Below are 25,804 nucleotides of genomic sequence, written 5' to 3'. Positions count from 1 at the left end.
ATGCTTTGCATGCTAAAATCCAGTCCCTGTCTTGTTTCCAGTTAAAGGAAGCTCAGGGAGCAGAGGTGGGATGGTCTCTTGCATGAGACCTTGGAGAATGGCTGCTAGGCCATGTGGGCTGTGCTGAGCTAGTTGATTTTACTCAGTATAAACAGCTTCATACATCTTAATGTAGCAGTCCCAATAGCCCACACTAGCTTGATCTTGTCAGGGCTTGGATGCTAAGCAGTAGTTGGATGGGAGTCTACCAAGGAAGATTGAGATTGCAATACAGATGATGGCCATGGAGAACTAACTTGCTCCATCGATTGCCTTGAAAACCCTAAAGGGGTGGAAGATCATAGGGTCACCATTGATGCTCCCTCTAAGCTGTGGAGTCTTGCGAGGAAAAATTCTACTTTGTGGGCTACTGGTATTAAAGTTGTGAGTTACAGCATAAATTAGTTTGCTTTGGGGTCATTTTTCCTGAGCTAAGACAAAAATGCATGAGGCAGAAACTGTGAGCCAGCTCACACTAACTCAGCTTAGAGGGAACCATGAACCAATTGCAACTTGACGGCACACTTTGCCTTTTTACATCTCTATGGATCAGGCTCTTGGCTGGCTTTGTAAAAGTATAATTACCAATGAAATCTCCACCATGTTTTTTTCCTTGCTGAAATGAGGTGCTTTATTCCATAAAATATAGAATTTAAAATATAGAAAAGGTGTGTGTGAGCCTCAAGGTGCAGTCAGTCCTGTTGAAGAGGAATCATGTTGGAAAGTGGGAGTTACAGCTCCAAAAAGCATTTTCAAGCAGAAGATACAAAAGACCATCCTCCTCTGGCTGGGCTGCTCTTTGTACAATTCCTGGCTGTAGATGGTCAAGTGTTCCCCCATCTATAGGAGATACACCCATGAAGTTCCATGGGGATAAAGATGAATCTGCAGCAGACTCCAGCTACACATTTGGAACAACTCGGCTCAGTTCTGCCCAGGCTGCTTTAGCTCCAAATCAGGGTGTGGGGAAATATTAGATTTTATGAAGCTCTAGCAGCACAGATTTATTATTTTTAAAGGCTGTGTACATTTTAAAACAGCTTCTTTGTAATATCAAAACCACCCCAAAGTGCTAAGTCAGACTATGTTACAGTATTTAATTTACAAAAAACCCTCACTTTTTCAGCTATACACATAACTTTGCAATTTACTATGTACAAAAAATTTAACAGATAGCAACCTGCCTAGACAATAGCCAACCTTCCCATCTCTAAAAACAGGTTTTAAAAAGCTGAATATTCCTCTTTGAAAAGTACCACTGAAAAACATTACAGGAAAATAAGGGAGAGGTGAGCTGATATCTAAGAAGTGACTGGTGAAGCTATCACTCTCCCAAGAATCTACATCAATCAGAGCTGTGTACAAGCTCATTGTCTTGTCAGAAGCAATGTGATCGCCATTTCTCTGAAGCCAGTTTCCAGCACCTGTGGGGTCATCTCATTCTAGATATTGATCTCATTCTAGATATTACTGACATATTTCAGTGTTGTCCACATTTTTCTTTATACTTTGAAAGGCATACAAAGGGATGGGGAAGAGAAGGTGGGTTGGGGCTAGTATAATTCCAGGGCTGTTTTTCTAGGTCATGGTAAGAGGGCCACTGAGATAATCAATATGTATATATATATCTCAAATGTCCCCATTTATAAGCCAGTCGCTGTTTTCTTTTTCCTTCTCCCCAGAACATCCCAGTTATTATTTTCACCTTGCAGGGATACTTTGCCAACATTTTAGTGTGAATTTCTAGAGCTGTTGTTCAAAGTTCAGCTCTCAACCAAGGTCTCTAGCAGCTAAAATGCCAAGCAGGTGACTGGATGCATCCTATCTCTAATGTCCATGCACATCAATGCCTGCGCATGAACATCAAGGAGTGCAGAGCCTGCCCTTTCGCATGCTGCAGTAGTATTTTTAAAAATAATTACCACAGTGCAATGATGTTTCCCATTATCAACATAACTATTGTTTTTCCCCCCAGTCTCCTTTGCCACTGCAGGACATTCCACTGCAATATAGATTAGTATGAGCTGAGAAGAGCATAACCAAAGATAGGTGGTGGAAGTGGTGACCAGACAGTGCTCCTTGGCCTGAGAACTCGGATGTTACAAGGGAGTCCCAGTTCTGATTTGTGAAATGCTGCAGGGTCAACATGGCATGCAGTGTGGAAACACAGCTTTTTTTATTTCAAAAGTCACACCGTCATCAGGAACTATCACATTTGGGTATAACAAAAAACCCCAAAAAACCTGTCAGTCATTTTTCCTCAGGAAAAGCAGATTCAGGAAGGGAATTGGAGGGGATTGGAGAAGGGGCCATACCCTTTGTTAATATGCCATTTCTCTGCTCCAAATCCTCTCCCCCAAATTGCTTAGCTGCAGTACTGCAGTCCAAGCTCTGCTCATGACTTGAGTTCGATCCCAGTAGAACCTGGGTTCAGGTAGGCAGCTCAAGGTTGACTCAGCCTTCCATTCTTCCGAGGTTGGTAAAATGAGTACCCAGCTTGCTGGGGGTAAAGTGTAGATGACTGGAGAAGGCAATGCGAAACCACCCCATAAAACGTCTGCTGTGAAAACATGATGCAATGTCACCCCAGAGTTGGAAATGACTGGTGCTTGCACAGGGGACTACCTTTACCTTTTTTTTTTAAAGAACTACTACCATTGTTACATTTGTACACCTGTGTAAATAGATAAATTTATAGTGGTTCAAATTACCTGCTAAAATCTCATTCCCTTGTTCCTGTGGGTTGACATACTTTTATACATTGCCTGACATAATCCTTTACTACAGGTTGTTTCTGAATATTGTCTCTCTTACTTGAAAACTTGGCCTCTCTTACATTGCAATGTAAAAGACAGATTCTTTTCTTACTTAGAATGACAACATTAACATTGGATCATAATAATTTAAGTTGGAGAGATAAAAGGAACCACCTATAATGAAAACCAATTCTTTTTTTGTCTCCCCCTCCGTTTTTATATGTGCGTGTGTGTGTGTGTGTGTGTGTGTGGGCACACGCATGTGAGGGTGTGTGCACCTGGAAGTCATGGCAACCTCTGGTGACTGACCCCAACTGGGGGCCTGGAGGATATTCAGAGAGGAGGCTGAACAAAGCCTGCCCAAGCCTCCCAACTCTGGTATTTCGAAGAGGTCTCCCATTCAAGTACTTGTCAGAGTTGACCCCGCTTAGCTTCCAAGATCTGATTATATCGGGCTTGCCCGGGCTATCCAGGTCAGGGCATAAAAACCAATTCTGGAGTACTTTGAAATTAATTTGTGAAAAAAACAGATATCAATTCCCAACTTTTGAGAAGATTTTTTAGCTCATATCATTATAATTCCAACTTTGCTAACAAAAACATCCTGCAACCCCAACTGCAAATAAATAGCCATGTCCATTTAATAAACCATCCTCTCTTCCATCCTTTGCATTTCTAATTTTAAATTGTTTAAGCAAACAGGCTTCTCTGATTTGCAACAAGAACGGTTTGGCTTTCTCGCCTCTTTGCCTTCTTGCTTCTCTGCCTGATTTTCCAGCAGAGTGCACTCGAAGCCAGCAAAAGAAGTCCAAATGACAAGACAACCAATCCAAGCACAGAGATGATGGATCCATGGGAGTTGAAGCTGTATGCCACAGCAGTGACCACCACTCCAGCAATGAGGATCACCACGCCAAAAGGGACCGTGCAACGGTAACAGGAGAGTTCGTTTCCCCCTGTGGCAGCTGTGAGCTGGCATTCACTCACTAAAGGGACAGCTGTTACCCTACAGTCATTGTTATTGCTTTTCTCCAATGTAGCACATTGAGGACATTTAGAACCTCCCAAGATCTCCTTGATGGGCTCGTCGGTCATCTTGCAACTCTCAATCTGCTTCTGCAAGGTCAGTGCTTCGGCTTAACCAGATTTTGCTGTAAATGCCTCAGCTGTGGAAAGAAAATGCATTGAACAGATGGGAATGAAAATGCAAATCAACACATAATCTCAAGACTATGGGAAAAACAGCATTATTTGAAATGAACAAAACTGGTACCATGGTATAACAGTGCCCCCTGCAAGGAATGTCCACCAACATAAAGGAGGTTCACTGCCTGCCAACTCTACCAGCTTCCCTTGTAAACTGAAGAGCTGGTCCATGAGAGTGCAATATGCTTTCAGTAAATCTCATTGATCTAGTCTCAGTAGAGTTGGCGGGGATGAAGGATCAACAAAACAAACATCTACAAGAAGATGCCTACTAAGCAAATACTTTATCTTGGATTCAATTACAAAGGAAAGATAAAAAGTCTCAAAGGTCACTACCAAATTCCTTCCCAGACTCACGCAAATTCTGGGGATGTGGGGAGCAGAATCAGTCCATTAGCCCTGCTTCTGACCTCCATACACTGACCAGGTCTTTTCCATACAGCCAACGTACACATGCAGCTTGTACATATGAAGGCTCCGTACTGAAGACCCAATGAATGCATAGAGGTTGACAGTAGGTGTGTGTGCTTATATATACCCATGCCAAAAATAAATGGGAAATTAGCTGTTTTGCATTGTCTTGGGGATACCCAAAAGGATCTCACTGTCTCAAATTCCAGCAGTAAAGCAAATTTATCCCCTGGAACTATTGCACTCTTGTATACTGTTCCTATAATATCTGAATATAGTTTTGATGCTTAACAGTTTTGAGTACTGTTTTGAGTTTCCAGCATCAGGAGCCCAGAAGGAGACAGAGGAAGCTAGTCCACCAAACAGCTTTATAGTAGCATCTTCCTTCCTTTAAATGTTAAAGGGTCATAATTTCCTATGGGCAGTAGACAGAGCCTCTGTACCAGCCATAGAAAGTAATGATTCCAATATTTTCTATGGGCAGTAGATCCATACTTCAAAGAAATCCCAAAATGGTAAGGAGAGTTCCCAAAATTAGGGACAACAGAAAGCATTCCCTTTCTAAATCCAGATAAAAAAATAATCCAATTTTATATGCATGCCCTCTAGTTGATAGTATGTCAAAGGATGTAATCCCACTCTGTCTTCTAAGCATCCCCCCCCCCACACACACACTCACAGAGGAACTAAGCCATCTGCATAGAACCTGAGTCTTCCCCAGAGGGAATTTCATGTTCACTCCACCATGTTTAGTTGCAAAAAAAATGGTATATGGGTGTCAAGTCTAACAGTCCACTAGATTCAAGGCCCAAACCTGCAAAAAGATAGCAGGCCAGTAGATGAGGCATCTCTTTCTATACAATGGCTTGGATCCTTACCCTTCTTTCAAGTAGGGTTGCCAGCTCTGGGTTGAGAAATACCTGGAGATATGGGGGAGTGAAGCCTGAAGTTTGGGGAGGGACTTCAGAGGGGTATAATGCCACAGGGCCCACCTTCTGAAGCAGCCATTTCCTCTAGGAGAACTGATCTCTGTTGCCTGGAGACCAGTTGTAATAGCGGGAGATCTCCAGCCACGACCCAAGCCTAGCAGCCCTACTTTAAACTAAGTAACCTTCCTCTAGCTTTAGGGGTTCTTCTAATGGAAGAAGGGCCACTTCAGTTGGAGGATGGCCCCTTATGCTGGAAAAAGTCCTCCAATATTCTTCAGTAGGGTGCTAAGAGGGGGAGAATCCAGCCAGTATGTATACACCCTATCACTCCGAGGCGTTCAACAATAAAACAGTAGAAACAGTATAGTTTGTGCCTGTGCAGGGCACTACAAGAAACAAACTGGTCTCCTCCTTTATGCATGGTCAGACTTCCTCCCCCCCTTGATTATCATGGGGGGGGGGGACACTTGCTGGCACACACAGATGCCAAGCTTTTAAAAGCACAGGACGTTTCTCTGGGCTGCTGCCTAGCACACCTATTTTGAGAGCTGGGTAGGGGGAGAAGAGAGAAATCTTTTCCATGGCACCAGAATTAAAACAGTAAAACACAACTTAATTTAACTTACATTATGATGACATCCTACCAAGACAGGTACCATGGAGTTACATTGCCTAACATAATATGTCCAAGCATGACCTAAAGACCTGTAAAGATACATGGGAATGTATCTTTGCACCAAGAGTAGAAGGCTTGAGTGTACTGAAATGAAGCAATTCTTGTGTTTTATATTGAACTCTACAGTCACGGTCTGTCAAAATCAGTTGTTTTTTTGAAGCTACAACGCAATAACTTTGTGACTCTGTGATCAGTGTTAAGGTACAAATGGAGTAAAAATCTTTTTTTTGGGGGGGGGAGGGGGGATAAAGGGAAAGAAGGGAAACATAGTAGGTCACCCCCTGGCTACTAGTGGGGAATGGGAGGGGAGCGTTGCCAGATCCAGGTTGAGGAATTCTGGAGATTTGGGAGTGGAGCCTGGAGAGGGCAGGGACCTCAGTGGGGTACAATGCCATACAGTCCACCCTCTAAAGTCTCCATTTTCCCAGGGGAGCTGATTTCTGTAGTTTGGAGATGAAGTGTAATTTTGGGGAATCCCCAGGTTTCACCTGGAGGCTGGCATTTCTAAAACAGAAACTGCTGTACTCTTGTATACTGTTCCTACAATATCTGAATATCGTTTTGATGCTTTAACAGGCACTTCATATTTGTTGACAAGAAATGAAAAATGGGATGGGGTGAGCTTGCTGCAGCAGGCATCATACAGTGTTTGAAAAGGAAGGGAAACAGTTTTACAGGTGACAGAAAGTACGTGAGTGCCAATGATCCATTGGGAAAGGAGTAGTAGTAGTAGTAGTTTGAATTTATATCCACCACCCTTCACTCGGCATCTCAGAGCAGCTTACAATCTCCTTTCCCTTCTTCTTTCCACAACAGACACTCTGTGAGGTAGGTGGGGCTGAGAGAGCTTTGACAGAAACTGCTCTTGAGAGAACAGCTCTGCTGAGTACTTGTGGTTGACCCACAGTCACACCAGCAGCTGTGGAGGAGTGGGTACTCTGACCTGGTTCTCCCAGATTAGAGTCTGTGCACTTAACCACTATGCCAAACTGGCACTTAAGGTTCCAATAACCACCACAAAATATTTAAGTGACACCCAGCCCTGAACTTCTGAGCTGAAAGCTATCATTCTGCAGTGCAGAGACACAGTGTAAACAGGGAAAGCCACTCCACCTCTGAATCTTTAGGGAGCCCCCACCCCACATGCCTGGCATCAGTTACTCCAAACATGGTGGCACAATCTGTGACCAGCTTGTAGCACAGCACAGCACAGCACAGCACTGGAGTCTCAGTGACATGGAAACCCTTGGTTAGTACCAGCGGTCCCTACAAGGAATGGCATAGTTTGATGGGTAGTGGTTCAAGGATCAATCTCAGGATTCATCCTGTTGATATAAAGTCACTTGGTCACAGCAACTAAAGCTGAAGACTGGATTGTATGTGTGTTTAGGATTGTGCATAGACTTGAATGGAAACCCCAGTAAATTCAATGGGACAAACAAAATGTGTTTAGGACCAGGGTTTGAAATATTCATTCCTACACAAAAATGTGGACTGAAGTTGGGGCAACATCATTTCCCACTAAAGAACCCCATTGCTGGGTTATGAGAAAATATATGTAAAAACTCCCATCAATCCATCGTTTAACATTCATTTTATTTCAACATGTGCTTTTATCATGAAAACGAATGAAAAGAAAATCTGATTATATTGACATATCCTAAAAAAGAGTAAATATGAAATCCAAGAAGTTTTTGCTCCACAAAGCATCTGATAGGGATGTATTTTTTTTAATGAAGCCACCAGACGCCACATCCTTTCTGCACACTCACTTCTCTCCTCAGGCTTTGTTCTGGCCCCATGCATAATAAACAGCTCATCACTGACTAAATCAACAGATGTCACCAGCCAGCAGAGAATATGTGCCAAGTAAGCAAGACCAGTATTCTTTTATGATTTCTAAAGGCACAACAGCACCGGAGGTTGCAACAGAGCTGGAACTGTACTGATCCAGCCTTTGTCCTGAGAAATATCAGGCACAATGATTGCAAATATTCAGGCTGCTTTTGAAGGTCTGTGTCTATAATGAGTGCCACAGGTTTGTTTGCTTGTTTGCCCGCCTGTGTGAAAGTTATTTACATTCCTTTAACTCGAGCTGTTGTTTTTTGGGTCCACAACTGATCTCCTACCATGTGCTCTAACCTCTGAAAGCAATTGGGCAATTCAGATTCCTTGAGTAGGGCTTTCTCTTCGTAGATCATTTTCTCTTTTGGACAAACAAAACATGCCCTCTGCTATACATATGGTAAAGCAATCATATCAGTTGTGTTTTTTTGACAAATCATTTTCTTTTTGAAATGAAGTGACATTTCATATAGTTCAGAATGCTGTTTCCAAGCTCTACTTAGTTTCAAGGTTCTTTTGAAGAATCTTACCCTGTCACTGCCTTTATACAAAAACTGGATCAGAAAGAATTCTCAGCTAGCAGCTGAAGCTGTGTGAAACTGACCTTCTTGGGAGCTGGAGCACTGCATGTGAAGAGAGTTGGGTTGGAATCGCCACTTAGGCCATACAACTCATGGGCCAGTTAACCTGTCACAGCACTAACTTTCCTCACAGGACTATGAAGGGGGTGGGGGATGGAATAATCCCACCCATGTATACCCCCCTTCAGCTCCTTGGGATGACATATAATTTGAAGGAATTAATGAATGTCCTTGCTTCTCTTACTTCTGTGCCCTAAAAAGAACTTGGTAGACAGCTTCAGTGTTATTGGTTTCTATAGATAGCAACTATATCGAGAGAGAAGCAGTCACCATGTAATGGAACATGAGTACCCTCTGAAAGCTCCTCCCCTCCACCCCAAAATGTATGCCACTTTCTTGATCAATATTCAAGCTACGCACATTAACATAAAGAAGAACTCAAAGTAGTAGCACAGATGAAAACACCAGCTTCCTATAGTAGGAAATAAAAGGTGTAACAAAAATAAAATATATAAGAAGCAGAAGTAGAAAGGGGGGAAAAATGGATATCAAATGCAGAATTCAGACAGACTTTGCTCAGTACTTTTAAACAATGAGTAAGAATGCATCAGACAAACATGTGTAGAGAGTTAATTCCACAAACAGTAAGCTACCACAAGGAGGGTCTCAGGGCCAACTTATTACGCACAGTAGGCACAGTGCCTAAGGCCTACAATCCTTTTAGGATCCCACAAAAATGTTTTAATTTAATTAAAAAACAAGACACCCCGCCCCCAAACTTTTAGGATCAACGAAAAGGGGTTTTTTCCACACATCAGGGGAGGAAATGAAATTTTAGCAACTATGGAAACATATTAAATTCCACATAAAACCGGGGGGGGGGGGAATAAAATGTTGAAGTATTTAAAGTTATATCAAAAGTAATTTTTAATATTGATATTATTATGGTGGGAGTTGCCCATGAAGGCAAAAGTTCCTTGGGCCAATGAAAATCATAATGTGGCCCTGGAGGGCATTTCTCAGACAGAGACATGCCTCAGTTCTAAGACCACAGAAACTCTAAGAAGGACCTCTGACAATGACCTCAACTGTCATACAGACCCATCTAAGAGAACTTCGCTACTGTGAGCCCCCTTACACCAAGCAAGATCACTGATCTACAACCTGGCTTTCTAGGGTTCCAGGTTAGGGGTCTTTCACATCATTTACCAGCTGATTCTTTCAGCTAGAGATGCCAGATATTGAACCTAGGACCTTCTGCATGCAACACAGGTGCTATAGCCTTTCACATATTATGTTAATGCCATGCAATAATTGAGCTTGTGTTAATGAAAGGATACTCTGCTTTTATGTTTTTTGAACATTTCATCTCCTCTGGCATGTGGTACATGTGGTACATTTGCCAGCTATGTAAATGTTTCTAAAGCATTTCCCCCCTCTCAAACAGATTGCCTTCCTTCAAAGCATTACAAGTGACTGGTGGTGAGCTGTCCCATATCAATAACCTTTGTATCCAAGGTAGATATGAAAGAAGTCTCTGCATCAGTCTGAATCTGGCTTTGCAAGTAATATAACATAGTCACACAAATCCAGCTTTTTGCGTGTTTTGATATAGCCAGTCATGGCTATTTTTCTTTTATAAAAAAAGTGTCACATAACAGTTAAAATGAGCTGCTGGTGAGGCTGAGGGACTACAGGTGCAAACAGTTTGAAGTCTCACCTCAGTCAATCACACTGGGCAGCAGGACTTTTTTTTAAATAGGAATGCAGTTCTGGCTGGCTTAGCATTACAAGTGTGGCCTAACATGCAAATAGGTTCCTATTGGGCTTTTTCTACAAAAAAAAAAGCCTTACTGGGCAGCCTTAAGACAAACATTTCCTCCCTTTCACCGCTCTATAGGTTATATGGTGGTAATAATAGTAATAAAATAGTAAAATATCATTTGAATAGCAAGTCTGGGGATAATAGAAAACATGCAAGTGATCAGGTACAGGACACTAATTGACTACAAGATTACAAGTCTGCTATGTACACAACTGCCGTCAAGTTGCAAATGACTTATGGAGACCCCAACTAAGGACTTTCCTCATCCGCTTGAAGAGGAGTGACAAGTGGAGTGCCTCAAGGATCTGTCCTGGGACCCGTTTTGTTCAACATCCTCATAAATGATCTGGATCAAGGAATAAAGGGAATGCTTATTAAATTTGCAGGTGGTACTAAATTGAGAGGTACAGCAAATACATTAGAAGACAGAGTCAGGACAACCTGACAGGCTGAAAAACTGGACTAAAACAAATAAAATGCATTTTAATGGGGATAAATGTAAAGTTCTGCATAATTATAGGATGTCTTATTAGTAGGATGTACAAGAGGTAGGGTTGCCAAGTCCTCTTCATCCCCCAGTGGGGAACAGTCGTGCGCGTGCTGTGAGCCGAGTGACGAAATGACGTCGCCCGGAAGTGACATCATCAAAATGGCGGTGCCCATGCAGGGCTGCTCTAGGTGTTTCCGGGAAAACTCTATGGTTTTCCCTGGACGCTCTAGCCACTTGGGAGGTTAAAACTCTATGGCACCTATTGCACCAGAGTTTTACCGCTCAAATGGCTAGTGTCTGGGAAAACCATAGAGTTTTCCTGAAAACGCCTAGAGCAGCCCCGCACGGGCACCGCCATTTCGATGACATCACTTCCGGGCGATGTCATCGCGCCAACGACTCAGAGGGAGGTTCCCCCCACAGACCCAATGTGGGCTGGCAGGTTGAGAACCTCCTGGGCGGGAGATTCCCCACCCAGATTGGGGGGTTGGCAGCCCTAGCAAAAGAGGTTTTAGTAGACTGTACATGGAACAGCAGTCAGCAGTGTGATGCAGTACCTAAAAAGGCAAATGCGATTTTGAGCTGTATCAACAGAAATCTAGTGTCCAGATCATGCAAAGTGATGTTATCACTTTACTCTGCTCTAGTTAGACCTCACCTAGAGTACTGCGTTCAGTTTTGGGCACCACAATTTTAACAAAGCTATAGACAAGCTGGAACATGTCCAGAAGGAGGCAACAAAGATGGTGAGTATTCTGGAGACCAAATCCTATGACAGAAAGGTTGAAGGAATATGTTTGGCCTGGAGAGGAAACGACTGAGAGGTGATATGATAACCATCTTCAAGTACTTGAAGGGCTGTATGACAGCACCCGCCTTACGGTCTTACTGGATCACTTCTATGTGCTGTATATGGCTACCCCAGCCCCTCTTTCTCCTCAGTCCTTCCTTTAAAACTTTTTCCTCAATACTATATAAAACTCAAGGGATGGGTATGATATGGATTTCTCTGTACAAGTCTCTTCAGGGTATTTGTTTTTCGATAGATATATAATTCTATTCGTAGGGGACCACAGCAGCTTTGTCAGTTTTCCCAAATTATAGGCACCAGAGAACTTTAACATAAACCACAGATATTTATTTTAAGCACAAAGACTTAAACTGGGGATATGGAAGATATTTACACGGGCTATAAGGTATCTCACACAGTAACAAGTTGCTCAGTTGTTTCAGGCTTTCTAATATATGCTCAGTTGTTTCAGGCTTTAAAATATCTTTTTCTTTTTTCTTAGGTCTCTCAGGTTCACAGTTCCTATATAAACACTCTCCAACACTACCAAAGGCTGGCCTCTTGGGTGTAATGTGCCAAGTCTCTCAAGTCGACTGGAGCCTCTACTCCCAGCCCTTCAAACTTTCAGACCCACATATATTCCCTCAACCACCTCTCTAGCTCTTAAGAGATGTATATGTGTCTGTGACCGTTCAGGTCTTCACCGTGACTCTCCTTCTTAGTCACACACAGCCCCTTGCTGTTTTTATAGAGCTAGCAGTGAGCTTTTCTTCTCTCCTCAGCTGCTGTCTCAGCTCCCTCAAAGACCAACTCTCTCAGACTCTGACAGACCACTCACTCTCTCTGGCTCTGTCAGGCACCAACTCTCTCAGACTCTGACAGGCACTAACTGCTTCTCCTCAGCCGTTAGCTGACCAATCTCACACTGAGAGTTCCGAGCACTCTGGCCCCCACCCTCAGGTCACCTGACACAGGCTCTGTGCGTCTTCAGTTTTCCTTGGTTTTCTGTTTAACCCATACCTTACCGTCACAGGCTGCCATATAAAGGATGGTGTGCAGTTCTTTTCTGTCGCCCCAGAAGGGCGGACCAGAACCAATGAATTGAAATTAAATCAAGTTTCCAGCTAAACATTAGGAAGAACTTCCTGACAGAGAAGTTCCAGTGGAACAGGGTTCCTCAGAAGGTGGTAGGCTCTCCTTCTTTGGAGGTTTTTAAGCAGAGGCTAGATGAACATCTGACAGCATTGCTGATTCTGTGAACCTAGGCAGATCATGAGAGGGAGGGCACGGAAGGTTACATCAGTGCTTAGTTCTCCTGGCCTTTTTTACATACTGAGGGAAATGCTGATCACCACTTTGGGGTCAGTCAGCAATTTTTCTCCAGACCAGTTTGGCCAGGGATCCTGGAGGTTTTTGCCATTTTCTGGGCAAGGAACAGGGGTCACTGGGGGTGCGGGGGAGTATTTGTGAATTTCCTGCATTGTGCAGGAGGTTGGACTAGATGATCCCGGAGGTCTCTTCCAACTTTATGATTCTATGACTTTCAAGGCAAGCAAAAAGCAAGAGGTTTTTTCTCTTCACAAAGTCAAACATGAGTCTCTCTGCCATAAAGCGTTTCCGGCTCAAAATTAGGAAGAACTTCCTGACCGTTACAGCAGTTCCTCAGTGGAACAGGCTTCCTCAGGACGTGGTGGGCTCTCCTTCCTTGGAGGTTTTTAAGCAGAGGCTAGATGGCCATCTGACAGCAATGAAGATCCTGTGAACTTAGGGGGAGGTATTTGTGGGTTTCCTGCAGTATGCAGGGGGTTGGACTAGATGACCCTGGAGGTCCCTTCCAACTCTATGAAATGATATGGGATCCCCAGTATGGTGCCTGTGGGTGACTTGGTGTCTATCAATCCTTTCCTGGCACCCACAAAGTTTTTTTAGAAAGTGGGTGGGGCCAGATGGGGCATTTGGATAGCAAGGCTTCTATATGGTCATGAGAGATATGATTGACTGTGCAGATTTTTAAAAATGTCGCTTCAGCAGCAGCTGCCACTACAGCACAAGGATCTTCACTGGATGACTGAAGATAAGCTGTGGTAGCCATAGTATGGGAAGGCTCCACTTCCAGCAGCAGCCATTTTGTGGTTGTGCTAACAATGCTGTACCAGAATTCCGAATAGGGTTGCCAGCCTCCAGGTGGGACCTAGAGATCTCCCGATTTTACAACTGATCTCCAGCTGGCAGAGATCAGCTCACTTGGAGAAAATGGCTGCTTTGAAGGAGGGGACTCTATGGCATTGTACCATTCTGAGACCCCTCCCCAAACCCCACCCTCTCTCAGATCCACCCCCAAAGTCTCCAGGTATTTTCCAACACAGATCTGGCAACCCTAATTCCAAAGGTGCCTGCAGGCCCAAAATGATTGGCAATCCCTAATATACAAAGATTAAAAGACAAAAGGTGCAGAGTAAAAGACTATTTAATGATTATATAAACCCCTATGCATTTTGCTTGCAGTTTCATTGGGGGCAATCTTCCAAATTCTTTTTAGTTCTGTTTCCTTAGTTCCATTCATTAATCCCTGACATACACAATTAAAGATGTACAAAATGAAACTGTATGAACAACAGCTGTTAGCTGAATTCCTTGTGTGCCTTTAAGACATTTTCCACATTCGCTTTTCCCCCCACCCTTCCTCTGAGGATAGAAAGAGCTCTTCATAGCAGACCTCCTAGTGAGTTAGTTCTTCTGCAGGGCCACTGTTCTCAAATTCTATGCAAATACAAATAGCAATTATGTTTGCATGAAGTTCTGATGGCTGGAAATGTTTGGATGTTTCACTAACCATTTTAGCCCATAAGTGGCCTCGTGTTTAACCAGCTACAGGGTAACCAGCTACAGGGAGTATACCCTGGAAAGAATCTGAATTCCAGTTTATAGGTAGAAAAATGTCATTTTGTTTTAAAGTAGACATTTATTTTATTTTAAGTAGACTCTGTGTTGATATTGCTTTTCTTCCACTTTGAGCTCTCTGTTTCCTGCATCCTGACCAAAAGCACCATTTCAAGGAAGGACCACTAATGAAAATGAAAGAAGCTAGTAGATTCCTTTTTGGATTTTAATCTCAGTAGATAATAACAGAATAATAAATGTTTAGGCCACACAGCTGAGTGTTCAGAACATAACTTATTTGAGTAATCAGCGCTTTTTTGTAGAAAAAGCCCAGCAGGAACTCGTTTCCATATTAGGTCACACCCCTTAAGCCAAGTCAGCCAGAACTGCGTTCCTGTACGTTCCTGCTTAAAAAAAAGTCCTGTCAGTAATCCTTATGAGTACCGCTGTTGGGTAGGAAGCTATTATCTTCAGTGCCAAGAAAAAATGGCTTGCCCAGCACCACCTTGCACCATGGCCATTTATATTTAAGCATCTTTGTCGATGTGCTGGGTGATGGGTGTGTAAAATCTCTCAACAAACAATATTTTATAATCTCTCCTCCTTCTCATTGGTGGTGGAAGGTGTCCTCAAGTCACAAAAGATTTATGATGACCCTGCAGGGTTTCAAGGCAAGAGATGAACAGAGGTGGTGTGCTAACACCTGCCTCTGCATAGCAACCCTTGACTTCTTTGGTGGTTTCAACCAGGGCTTAGTCTATTAACTTCTAAGATCTCATGAGTTTGGGGTAGCCTGGACATTCCGGTCAGGGCTCTTCATCAACGAGTTGCAGGGGAGTACATATTTAGTCTTGGATATTATTTTGAGTAGTCTCAACTCAGTCAATGTCAGAATTAGCTAGGGTTCCCAGTTCCCAACCCAGAGACTCCGTCTCCTTTTCTAAAAGCTCCAAAGCAACAATAGGGACTGTCATCCTAGCTCCTCATCTCATGCCTCTTCTGGGATATTTTGCTTGCAAAGTAAGAAAGCTTTCAGTTTAATCAGTTAATTGGTTAAATCATTCAATTAGAAGCCTGTTGACAGTTGAATCAATCTGCAATATTTATTTACACACACACAGGGGAGGGGGGGGGGGAGAGAGAGAGATTCTCATTTGTGTGCACACAAAAGAATGCCTCTAATAGGCATGCTTAATCTAGCGTTCACTTGCTCCAAAAACACTTTTAGTCATGTGGAAATGTGTGCTGATTTACAATGGCCTACAGAGGAGTAAGAAGGGTGTAACTCTGCTTAGGACTACACTGCCCATTAAGTAATTCAGACTCATACAGTTAATCACCCTTCCACCTGTATATCCACCTACCATGTCCGCAGGAAATCCATCCTGGCTTGGCTTAGAGAGCAAAGAAGTATGCTGAGGTTCTGTTCCAAAAATCTCCACCAGTCTTTTCCCCCCAACCTAGTCAGCTGACTTCAAAAACAACACCATCAAAATTTCTTTTGTATTGTTTCTTTTCCTTTAAAAGTCAGACAGTGAACTCAGAGGTGACCTAAAGAGAGAGGGAAAAATGTGGATGAAATCAAACTGTATCATAAAAAAGTTTTACCAGCTAAGAGAGCATACAATAATGAAAGGATGGCTGTTCCACATTGGAAGTCGATGCTGGTGGAACACACAAACATTTTCTATCTTTCAGAATCTCTTCGATTTGGGGGGAAAAAGTTGGGGATTTTCCTTTACAAACTAAATATTCTTCTGCTAAAAAGTAAACAGCCAGGAACTGAAGAGAGACCGATCTTCCCTTTTCCCAATATAGACCAGAATCCTTAAAAACAGGATCCTTCATTTGCATTTCCCTCCGAAATGTCTCACTTCCTGACTGGTTGTTCTGCGAGAATCGGCCAATCACAATGTAGGCCTCGGGATCCTGGCCTGCTGTTGCCATTTGCTTCAAGCTTAGTTTTTATAGCAAAGTTAGTACATGACAATTTGTTATATTTTTAACAGGACTTTTTTTGTAGAAAAAACCCAGCAAGAACTCATTTACATATTAGGCCACACCCTCTGATGCCGAGCCAGCCGGAACTCCGTTCCTGTGTGATCCTGCTAAAAAAAAAGCCCTGGTTTTTGAGCTGTTTTTATATTTCATAACCAGTGTTGTAACCCACCCTGAGCCTGTTGGCAGGGAGAGTGGGATAAAAATCAAATCAATAGATAATAATTTTACGGGGGACATTCTTTCAGCCTCACTAATCAGGCTATGAGGGGCTTCAGGCCAGGGAGAAAACAGGAAACACAATTCACCTCTCTGCTAATCTCCATAGCAGTTAAAAGAGAAATGTTGCATTCCCATCCTCATGTGGAGTACAGTAATAGGATCTTGCACATTTCCTCTGAAGAACTAAACCATAACATCTCCCACTATGTACATTTTTTCTAACTTTGGACCACTCCGTTCATCAGTGCTCACTTAGTAGTGGAACACGTTTGGCAGAAGGCGCTGCTTTCATGCAACACGCACAGAAAGACAGGATTTCTTGAGCACCTGCACTGGAAGCAGCCTGAACCCCCAGCAACACTTTCCATGACACACTGAAGCAAGGGACAGCCAACGCAACTGCCAACAGGAGCAGCAGCTGGGTTAACCTTCTGAACCAGCACAAGATTTGTTAATAAGCTTACTCAACATTCCTTCACATATGCCTGGGTGGTTGTGAAGGATTGTTAGGGTAATTTCTAGACTGCAACCAGGTGCTTTATTTAAGGAGAAGAAACTCAAGTGGAGGAAAAAAGACAAAATGTTTGGAATGGCCAGTACTGAGCCAAAGTTGTGTTGATTCTGTTCTGTGTTGTTTATGCATCACCATCATAACTGCCCAGGATATCAATGAAAACAGCAGGTTTCACAGTGGCATTTGAAAATGTTTATTTATTCTTCCTTTGCCCATTGTGTTTCAGAGAACTACAAACGTGGATTGGCCATGACAGTTTAAAAAGTGGCCAGTCCACCTTTATTTCAAAGCTGAATCTCATAGAGCGCTTTGTCCTCTTAACTCAAAAATCTGCTTTGGTGTGAATTTTTCATTGCCTGCATTGAACTTCCTTATTTACATAAACAGAAGCTTCACATATACAGGAGTTCCATGTCATCTGACAATGTACATATAATCCTGGCATTACGGAACTTCATATCACTTCAGAAAGAGATAACAGAACCTCCTTATCTCGGGTAACACCAACAGTGCTTTCAGTTAAATGGATGCCTTTGTTCACCAAAACTGACAGGCCTCCCCAGTGAGAAAAAAACAATCTGCCAGCATTGTGTGCAGTGCAATGTCACTTCCAGTGAAAACCTGGAAGTGGCATCACATAGCTTTTAGAATCAACCCAAACTCTATAGTTTTATCTGTTTCCCCAGCTATTCCTAAAATCACTCGATGTCATGATTCATGTGCTGCTGGTGTCCCCCATGCCTCTGCCAGTTGCCAGGCCTATACAACCATATATTTATAATATTTCTAAGTAAATGTTTATGACTGTGGTATTGATATCAGAACCTGAACAATGGATATACCAGCACAGAATATATATTAGAAAGTGCTCTTAAATACACAAGTAAACTTACATGGATCTGCCCTTAAGGACAACTTGAAAACTACTGTTGGTACAGAATGTCATGGTCTGGCTATTATTGGACTCCAAGCAGAATCTGTATATCATTCCCTTTCTGCAATGCTCTATTGGTTACTGATCAGTTACCAGGTTCAATTCAAGGTGCTAGCTATCGCTCACTGCATTCAAGGCACCAGACCCACATACCTGCTCTTCTGCTCTCTTCCACTGTGTCAGACTCACTTATCTGAGCAAAGCCTCCTGAAGGTGACATCTTGCAAACAGGTAAGATTGGCAATTGCAAATTCTCTGGCACTCTCTGTGCACCTACCTAATAAGCCAACACTCAAAATTCCACTAGGGGTATTAAAATACTTAAATGTTGTTTCAGACTGAGATGCTGATCATACCTTCTCTCCATCTGAAGCAACCTGAAGGACTTTCCCACCTACAATTTATTTAGCAGACTTAACTCTCACCCTTCTTCCAAAAAAGCTTTCTTTTTTAAACCTCACTGCTACTATGGCAGTGAAGTTAGACTGAGAAATGTTTAGCTGCCCAAGGACAACCAGTAAAATTCATGGCTGAGCAAGAATCTGAACCCAGGCCTCCCAGTGCAATCTCAACAATGATTGTCTTTATGAGTCAACATGCAACTCCATGTTATTTCAGAAAAACACATTTTGCCTAGATTTATGTCTGGCGATTAACATGAATGTAGAGAAAGAGGTCTGAAGGGGAAAATCAATAGGAGGACGCTTTGACCTTCCTGTACCCACTGAAGCTGCATTGCAAATGTCTCCACCCCTATCTGTTTTTCTCTGCAGTCAAATCTGGCTGCAGAAAAAACACTTTTTCTTACATGGCACCAATGTTCCCTCTAAGCTGTAGAGTCTTGTGAGCAAAAATTATACTTTGTGAGCTACTGGCATGAAAGTTGTGAGCTACTGCATAAATTAATGTGCTCTGGGACCATTTTTCCTGAGCTAAGACAAAAATGTGTGAGCTGGAAGCTAAAAATCTGTTAGCTAGCTCACACTAACTCAGCTTAGAGGGAATACTACATGGCACATAGAACATGTGCAAAGTTGAATTATTCATTTATTTAGAAATTTAGAAAAAATATCAGCCTCTTAATCAAAACCCAGAAATGTTTTGGCCTGGCACTCGATTGTGGAGAAAGTGCTAGGCAAGCCTCAGGGGAAAGGGCTTTCCATAGGCAAGGGACCAGGCTAGAAAAGCTCTGCCTATGGTTGCCAGCCACTCCACTCTTGATAGCAAAGGAACAGAAAGCAGAACTTGCGCAGCAGAATTTAACTGGTGGTCTGGGCAATATTGGAGGTGGTGGGTGCTGGAAGGGTTCAACACCCTCTCTTCTTCGCCAGTTTTCCCCTGCATATGCCCCCTCCTCCCTTGTCTATCCCTGGTGTTAAAAAGAAGGCAAACACAGGACTAGGAACCTCATGCTTGGCTTCATAACATAGAGCATCATCCCTGTTCTCGCAAGTCAATAGCATGTTCTGCACCCAACATGTAACAAAGGGGCAAAGATAAGCCTGGCTGCTGTTTCTTCTGCATTTTCATTTAAAGTCTGGCCAATATATACTCCTTTGGTTGGGAAGGAAAGCTCTTGGCCTGCTCAAATGAAAACCACATGGGAGATGAAACAGAGCAGCCACAAGGCAAAACCTTCCTCCTGCCTCAGAAGGCCGAGCCAGAAAGTCCCCTCCAGGCAAAGTCTGAAGATTCATTTCCAGGGATGAAGGTTCCCATTGTTTCAAAAGGCCAGAGAATTCTCTGCCTGCCAAATGTACAAGTTTGTTCAATTTCGTTAAGCAGAAAAGGTGGAAAATATTTAGTGGCCCTTAATTCTGCCACCATTCAGTACTGTGCATTTTCATAAATGTAATTTTCATAAATTCAATTTCATAAATGTAAAAAAGCTTCACCATTAGTTTAGAGAAGCAGGGAGGCAGAGAAAACAAACACAGAAACTGAAATGGGACAAATGTGCATCAGAAATGAGGCCCACTGTTGTTTATGACATTGGCACTAAGGAGAATTGCTAAATGGGGGCTTGCCAGGGCTTAATTTGAGTCAGAACATAGTTCTAATGCCAGAGCATAAGAGCTCGTGTTCCCCAGCCAACTAGTGTTCCAGACATTACATAAGAGTGCCCTGGAGCATGTGCAGTGTGTTTCCTCTCATTACAACCAGCTTCTGAACACATGCACATCTGTGGATAGCAATTTAGGGTCAAGAAAGAGTGGGAAAAGAAAAGTTAGTGAATGGGTCCACTGAGAAAATTTGAAGTCTCCTATGCATTCTGTATGCAGCTTTGTCAGGGGAACTGCAACATAACCATCTCCCAGTGTTCCCATTGTCCTAGGGCCATAGATCTTCATTTTTCTCTTTCTTGATTCTGCATTGGTGCAGCCCTCTTTTCTGCACCTAGCAATTTAGAACACAATTTTTCCATGTAAAACATTCATTGGGGAAAAGCGGGGCTTTTTTTTGAGCAAAAAAAGCCCTGGGGAAAAGTACATATTACACTCTCCCACTGAAGTCAACAGAACTTGATTTTCAACTTAGATTGCCTAGGAGCCAACCTTCAAGGCCCAAACCTATTTTCATTTGATGTTAATCAGTGGTATATTTGCCGTTTGTAAGTGTATTTATTAGAAGAAGAAGAAGAAGAAGAAGAAGAAGAAGAAGAAGAAGAAGATGATGATGATATTGGATTTATATCCCGCCCTCCACTCCGAAGAGTCTCAGAGTGGCTCACAATCTCCTTTACCTTCCTCCCCCACAACAAACACCCTGTGAGGTGGGTGGGGCTGGAGAGGGCTCTCACAGCAGCTGCCTTTTCAAGGACAACTTCTGCCAGAGCTATGGCTGACCCAAGGCCATGCTAGCAGGTGCAAGTGGAGGAGTGGGGAATCAAACCCGGTTCTCCCAGATAAGAGTCCGCACACTTAACCACTACACCAAACTGGCTCTCCATTAGAGAGTAGGAAGGAAATGGGCAGAGGCTATAAGGGTTGTGACTGACACTTGCTATATTGCACAGCAGACTGCAGAGTTTCAAGATCAGAATAGCTGGTAAAACCTCAAATAGGGAATGCTGCAATACAGTGCAATACAGTGTGGTCTGTGTTACCTCTTCTTATGATGGTATCTCTCCTCCAGAAACTGGTTTAATGGTATAATGGGAAAAATACCTATCAGAAATACCAGAAAATCTATCAGGCAAAACTGATAAAAGTTACCAGACAAATCTAAAGTCAAACCCAGACACACTTTCAGAGTGCACGATCTGACAGTATTAATAGCTTTGCAAGAATAATAGCTAGAGAGACTATTAATAATGGCCAACTAACACACCATTAGCAGAAGAGTTTGGGGTGTTTCAGATGAAATGGATCTAGTGAGCTGTCTTATGTTGTCACCTCCTTGAAATGGACTTGACCAGTTCCTGGATGGAAGATTGCTGAGAGACCTACAGAAGCCACCCTGAGCTTCTATAGGAAGCATAATCAATAAATCTGGGTCAGCGCTTTTTACTTTGCTGATCTACGAAAAATTTGCTGAATAAGAACAAACAGAACTTTTGTTCACAAAAAAGGTACATTTTTTGAAAGAGAGGAGACTGAGACCCACTAGTTGTTAATGTATCTAATGTCACATGATGTGCGCAAGATAAATCCTAATATTCCCTTTGAAGTATGTCCCACAGAGATCAAAAGGACCTTGCTATGAGATGATAGGATTAGGATCAAGCTGCAAGACATGCTTCCCACTTACTCAATTTATTCATTCCTTTTGCAACAATGCTTCATTTATTCCTCCTTTTCATCACTTGTCTGAACCATTTCTCTCCTCTAAGATTTTCTTCACAATCTATTTAGCCAAGACTGGAGACAGTCCTGACACAACAGTTTTAACCTAAAATGCTGCTGATTAAGTGATTTTGTCTAGGATGTACATATTTATTTATTTCTCCCCTCCTCATAAAATCTCTGATCAAGAAAGTCTTGCAAACTCTTTGAAGCACTACAAAAATGTGCAAGTCCTGTGAACCGAGACTCTAGTAAGAAGATCACATGTACACTGTTGGCAAAAATGACTCTAGTAAGGTACAAACATCAATACCTCTCTCATCCATCTTCAATCCCTTCTTCAGATCTCCCCTAGGCTCATCCTACCTATTCCTCCATTGCCTTTTAACTTTCTTCCATCTCTTCCTCTCTAGAAAATCTCAAATGCCAACTATACCCCCCAAAAGCTTAACTCAAGTGCTTAAAACAAAATGTTCCAGACACATCAACATCTAGTATACATTCCCAGGGTACCTAATGTTAAAAGCAGCAGTAACAGCATAATTCTCAGTCCTCCTTTCTATACCAGAAATTGGTCTAGAGGCACCTAAAGGACTAAAAGAGCAGGTTGTCTGCTGTTTTGACTAGATCTTATCTGCACAGGTGCTCAGTAACACATCTTGACCGTGGAAAACGGGCCTTCTGAGCTCTCTTAGTAATGGCTTTTTATAACTATGGGTCCAAATCTCTGCATTCGCTGAATCTTACACTTCATGCATCTGACAGAGAAGCCTCTGACTGACAAAAGCTTATTCTTTTAGAAGTTGATTAATCTTTAAGGATGTTTTGACTGGAACAGACAGGCTACCCCTGTGGAACAAGAGAGCTGCTGACGATGTACAGAACAAAATCTCCCTCCAGGAGAATTTCAGTGCACTTCAAGGTTTCAAACAACCTCTGTCCAACAGAGATTCGTGAAACTGCAACTTCCAGAAATGCTTGAGTCTTGTGCCCTTTCTGAAAAAACCCTAGTAATGATTACCAGTAACAAGTTATAATGGCCAACCTGGTGTGAAAAACCTTGCTGGGCGCAAACTCTGCCATTATAACAATGTGGTTTTATGTAAATTACTCAGATTATGTCCTACTATGTTCAAGGGGTTTGCATTTGAGAAAGGGTGCCAAAGACTGCAGCTTCTGTCATAGTCTGCATGGATGGCAATAGGGGGAACTTGCCTGCCACTCATCGGAATATTGAAAAATGTGAAATAGAGGCTTGTTTCTTTTAGAGAAGGATGTATAATGCCAGAAATACCCCCCTCCCCCAATTATCACGTCCCCTATTTGGTTACCTACTTTTTTCCAGGAATCACTTTTAATAACTAGATATCAGGAGTGGATCACTACAGTCTAGCATTTATGGACAATTCCATGGCTTTAAAGTGGTCCCACACCAACCTCAGGGCATTTAAATAAAATACACCACCTCAACGGTTAGCTCCCATGCCACCTTTTCCTGAGCTTATAAAAGGGTATCCATATTTTAACCTGTAAGAGCTGCAGGAAAAAAAAAAACAGGCCATAGACCTAGACAGCATCCCCCCCCCAAAAAAAATTTAAGATTAGTAATGTAAAAAATTGGTATACATAAATACCAAAAAAAAGAGGCTACCAAGACATCTGTTCAAGAATAAAGATTACACTGAAAATTTAAGAGGGGTTTTTGCCATCCACTACTCTGGAAGGAGAGGGCTCTTCTTCAAATCAAGACTTCTAAACTTTTTCACCTCAAAGTGACTGGATTCCAGCCCTTACAATGCTACTAACGAAGACCTGAAAAGCCAGCACTTTGCAAATACTTAATCGAACCACTTAATAAAGGAAACCCGTTTCATTTGTAGGAGAACCCCACCCCCACAGAAATATTAGTATTTCCTATCGCGCTATTATAGCACGGAATATGTACATATAATGCTCTGAAATTTTAGCCAAACAGATGCACGAGAAAGGAGATATCTGCGACACAAAACGGGATAATCCTAAATTCCTCACAATTCTCTCGAGAAACAGGAGAAAAGACCCACTTGAAAAGTTCCGATTGCGATCGATATTCTCCCCTTGAGCCTATGCGGTGCAGAGCTCCGTCCTCCCAAGACGCTTTTCCGACTCTCTCCCCCAGCGGCTAACAGCTGGAGCAAAAAGGCTTTTTTTAATATTATTGGGGGGGGGGGGAGCAGTCCCCGGAAAGTTCCAAGCGCTGCTTTGCGATCAACCCCTCGAGTCCAGCCGCCGTCCACGCCGCTTACCTTTGCTCGGCCAGAATGGAAATAAGCAGTTACTAGCGCAGCGCTCAAAGAAGAGGGGGAGGCAAGGGACTGTGAGTAAAGTGCCGAGCCAGAGTTTACACACAAAAAAAAAAGGGCAAGGGACCGGAGACAATTTCACAAGATTAAAGGAAAGCTCTGGGAGGGATTCGCTCACGAGTAGAAATGTTCTGGAGGGTTGTTCGATCTTAATCTAGGAAAAGCAAACTTTCTCCTGCCAGAAATGAGACGTTGTGATAGATGACAAAACAACCACACAAATTGAAACCGCACCAAAATCCCTCTTCTAGAAATAACTTTATAGAAAAATGCATGTTTCTTGCCACCCCTCCCCCTTTAAAAACGATTTCTTTACTCAGAGATAAGAGATCCTGCTCATATTCTGAAAGATTTAGACTAGTCACTCAATGTATTGATCAATGGATCTATCTAGCTGTCTTATTTATTTATTTATTTTATTCGATTTATATCCCGCCCTACCCCACCGAGGGGTCTTCATAGTACTGCTTTTGTTGGCTTAAGTAGAAAGTATAACAGCTGCTTGGAATTTCCATCCATGTACATAATAATAACCACTATAACAGTAATTACCTGCTGAAGTTCTGCATCTCTTGCTGTGCTGCAGCATCCTGGATGAACACAGTCGTGCATTTATGGACAATTCCGTGGCTTTAAAGTGGCCCCACACCGAACTCAAATGATACCATGATATCATTATTTTTGTCAATCTAAACTGAAGAATATCATTTTTTTTTTAAAAAAAGAAAAGTTAAAAATAAGAAAAAAGTAAATCCTTAAAAAAAAATCTCCAGAGAAAGATGTAGAAGTGACTGTATCCTTAGGACAGTTCAGGACCACTTCACACTAGACTGATAGAAATTTTGGTGAAATCTATGTATAGATTGTCACCTGTAATTGCCTTGCACCCATACAGTTTACATCATATGACTGCATTTGGAAACCTTGGCTAATCACACAGCTTTGTAACGAATTGTGTTCATGGTGGACCATCTTGTGGGATGAGCTATCCACAGGATTCATACTGCATTCCTAGCAATATCATCTTGATACATCTTTTAATATTTATATGTTCTGCGTATTAATATCACTATTTGCTTTCCATGTGCAATATCCTGCAATTAATGCTGGTAGCTAGGGTTGCCAGCGGATGGATCTGGGAAGGGTGGGTTTTGGGGAGGGACCTCAGCAGGATATAATGCCATACAGTCCACCCTCCAAAGCAGCCATTTTGTCCAAGGGAACTGTTCTCTGTGGCCAGGAGATCAGGTGTAATTCCAGGAGATCTTCAGGCCCCACCAGGAGGTCAGCAGCCACATTAAGTCTACCTAGGGGGCCTAACAACATGATATGTTTTAACCCAGATTCCGTCCAGGTATGCATGTTCCCTACATATCTGCAAATTCCCCAAAGGAAATTCTATTCCCAAGCACATGGGGCCCAATCCGCGTAGGGACAACAGAGTGCTAAAGAAGGCTTCACCTTCTGCTTCTCAAACACTTTCAGAGGATGCTCTTTGCTCCAGGAGTAGCCCCGCAGCCAGGATTTCAAGGATCGGGGGGGGGGGGGGGCTTTCAGTTTTTTCAGGGGGCACTTAGCCAA

General features: G+C 42.6%; 1 protein-coding gene across 1 annotated transcript; it reads right to left on the bottom strand.

Moving 5' to 3' along the window:
- Window positions 1-3,340: 3,340 nt before the first annotated feature.
- Window positions 3,341-24,188, bottom strand: TMEM100 (transmembrane protein 100). The gene is made up of 3 exons (XM_060252727.1): window positions 23,945-24,188; window positions 15,793-15,979; window positions 3,341-3,961 (listed from the first exon to the last, which is right to left on the bottom strand). The coding sequence occupies exon 3, from the start codon at window positions 3,888-3,890 to the stop codon at window positions 3,486-3,488; it is 405 nt and encodes a 134-aa protein (XP_060108710.1). The 5' UTR covers window positions 3,891-3,961; window positions 15,793-15,979; window positions 23,945-24,188; the 3' UTR covers window positions 3,341-3,485.
- Between the last annotated feature and the right edge of the window lie 1,616 nt (window positions 24,189-25,804).

Source organism: Heteronotia binoei, chromosome 13, assembly GCF_032191835.1.
Source record: "Heteronotia binoei isolate CCM8104 ecotype False Entrance Well chromosome 13, APGP_CSIRO_Hbin_v1, whole genome shotgun sequence".
Classification (NCBI taxonomy): Eukaryota; Metazoa; Chordata; class Lepidosauria; order Squamata; family Gekkonidae; genus Heteronotia; species Heteronotia binoei.
Note: the sequence above shows the minus strand (reverse complement) of the source record. Positions and strands in the feature narration are given on the sequence as shown.

Bases quoted from the DNA above. Each gene is read 5' to 3' on its own strand.
- TMEM100 (XM_060252727.1), bottom strand. From the start codon at position 3,890: ATGACCGACGAGCCCATCAAGGAGATCTTGGGAGGTTCTAAATGTCCT.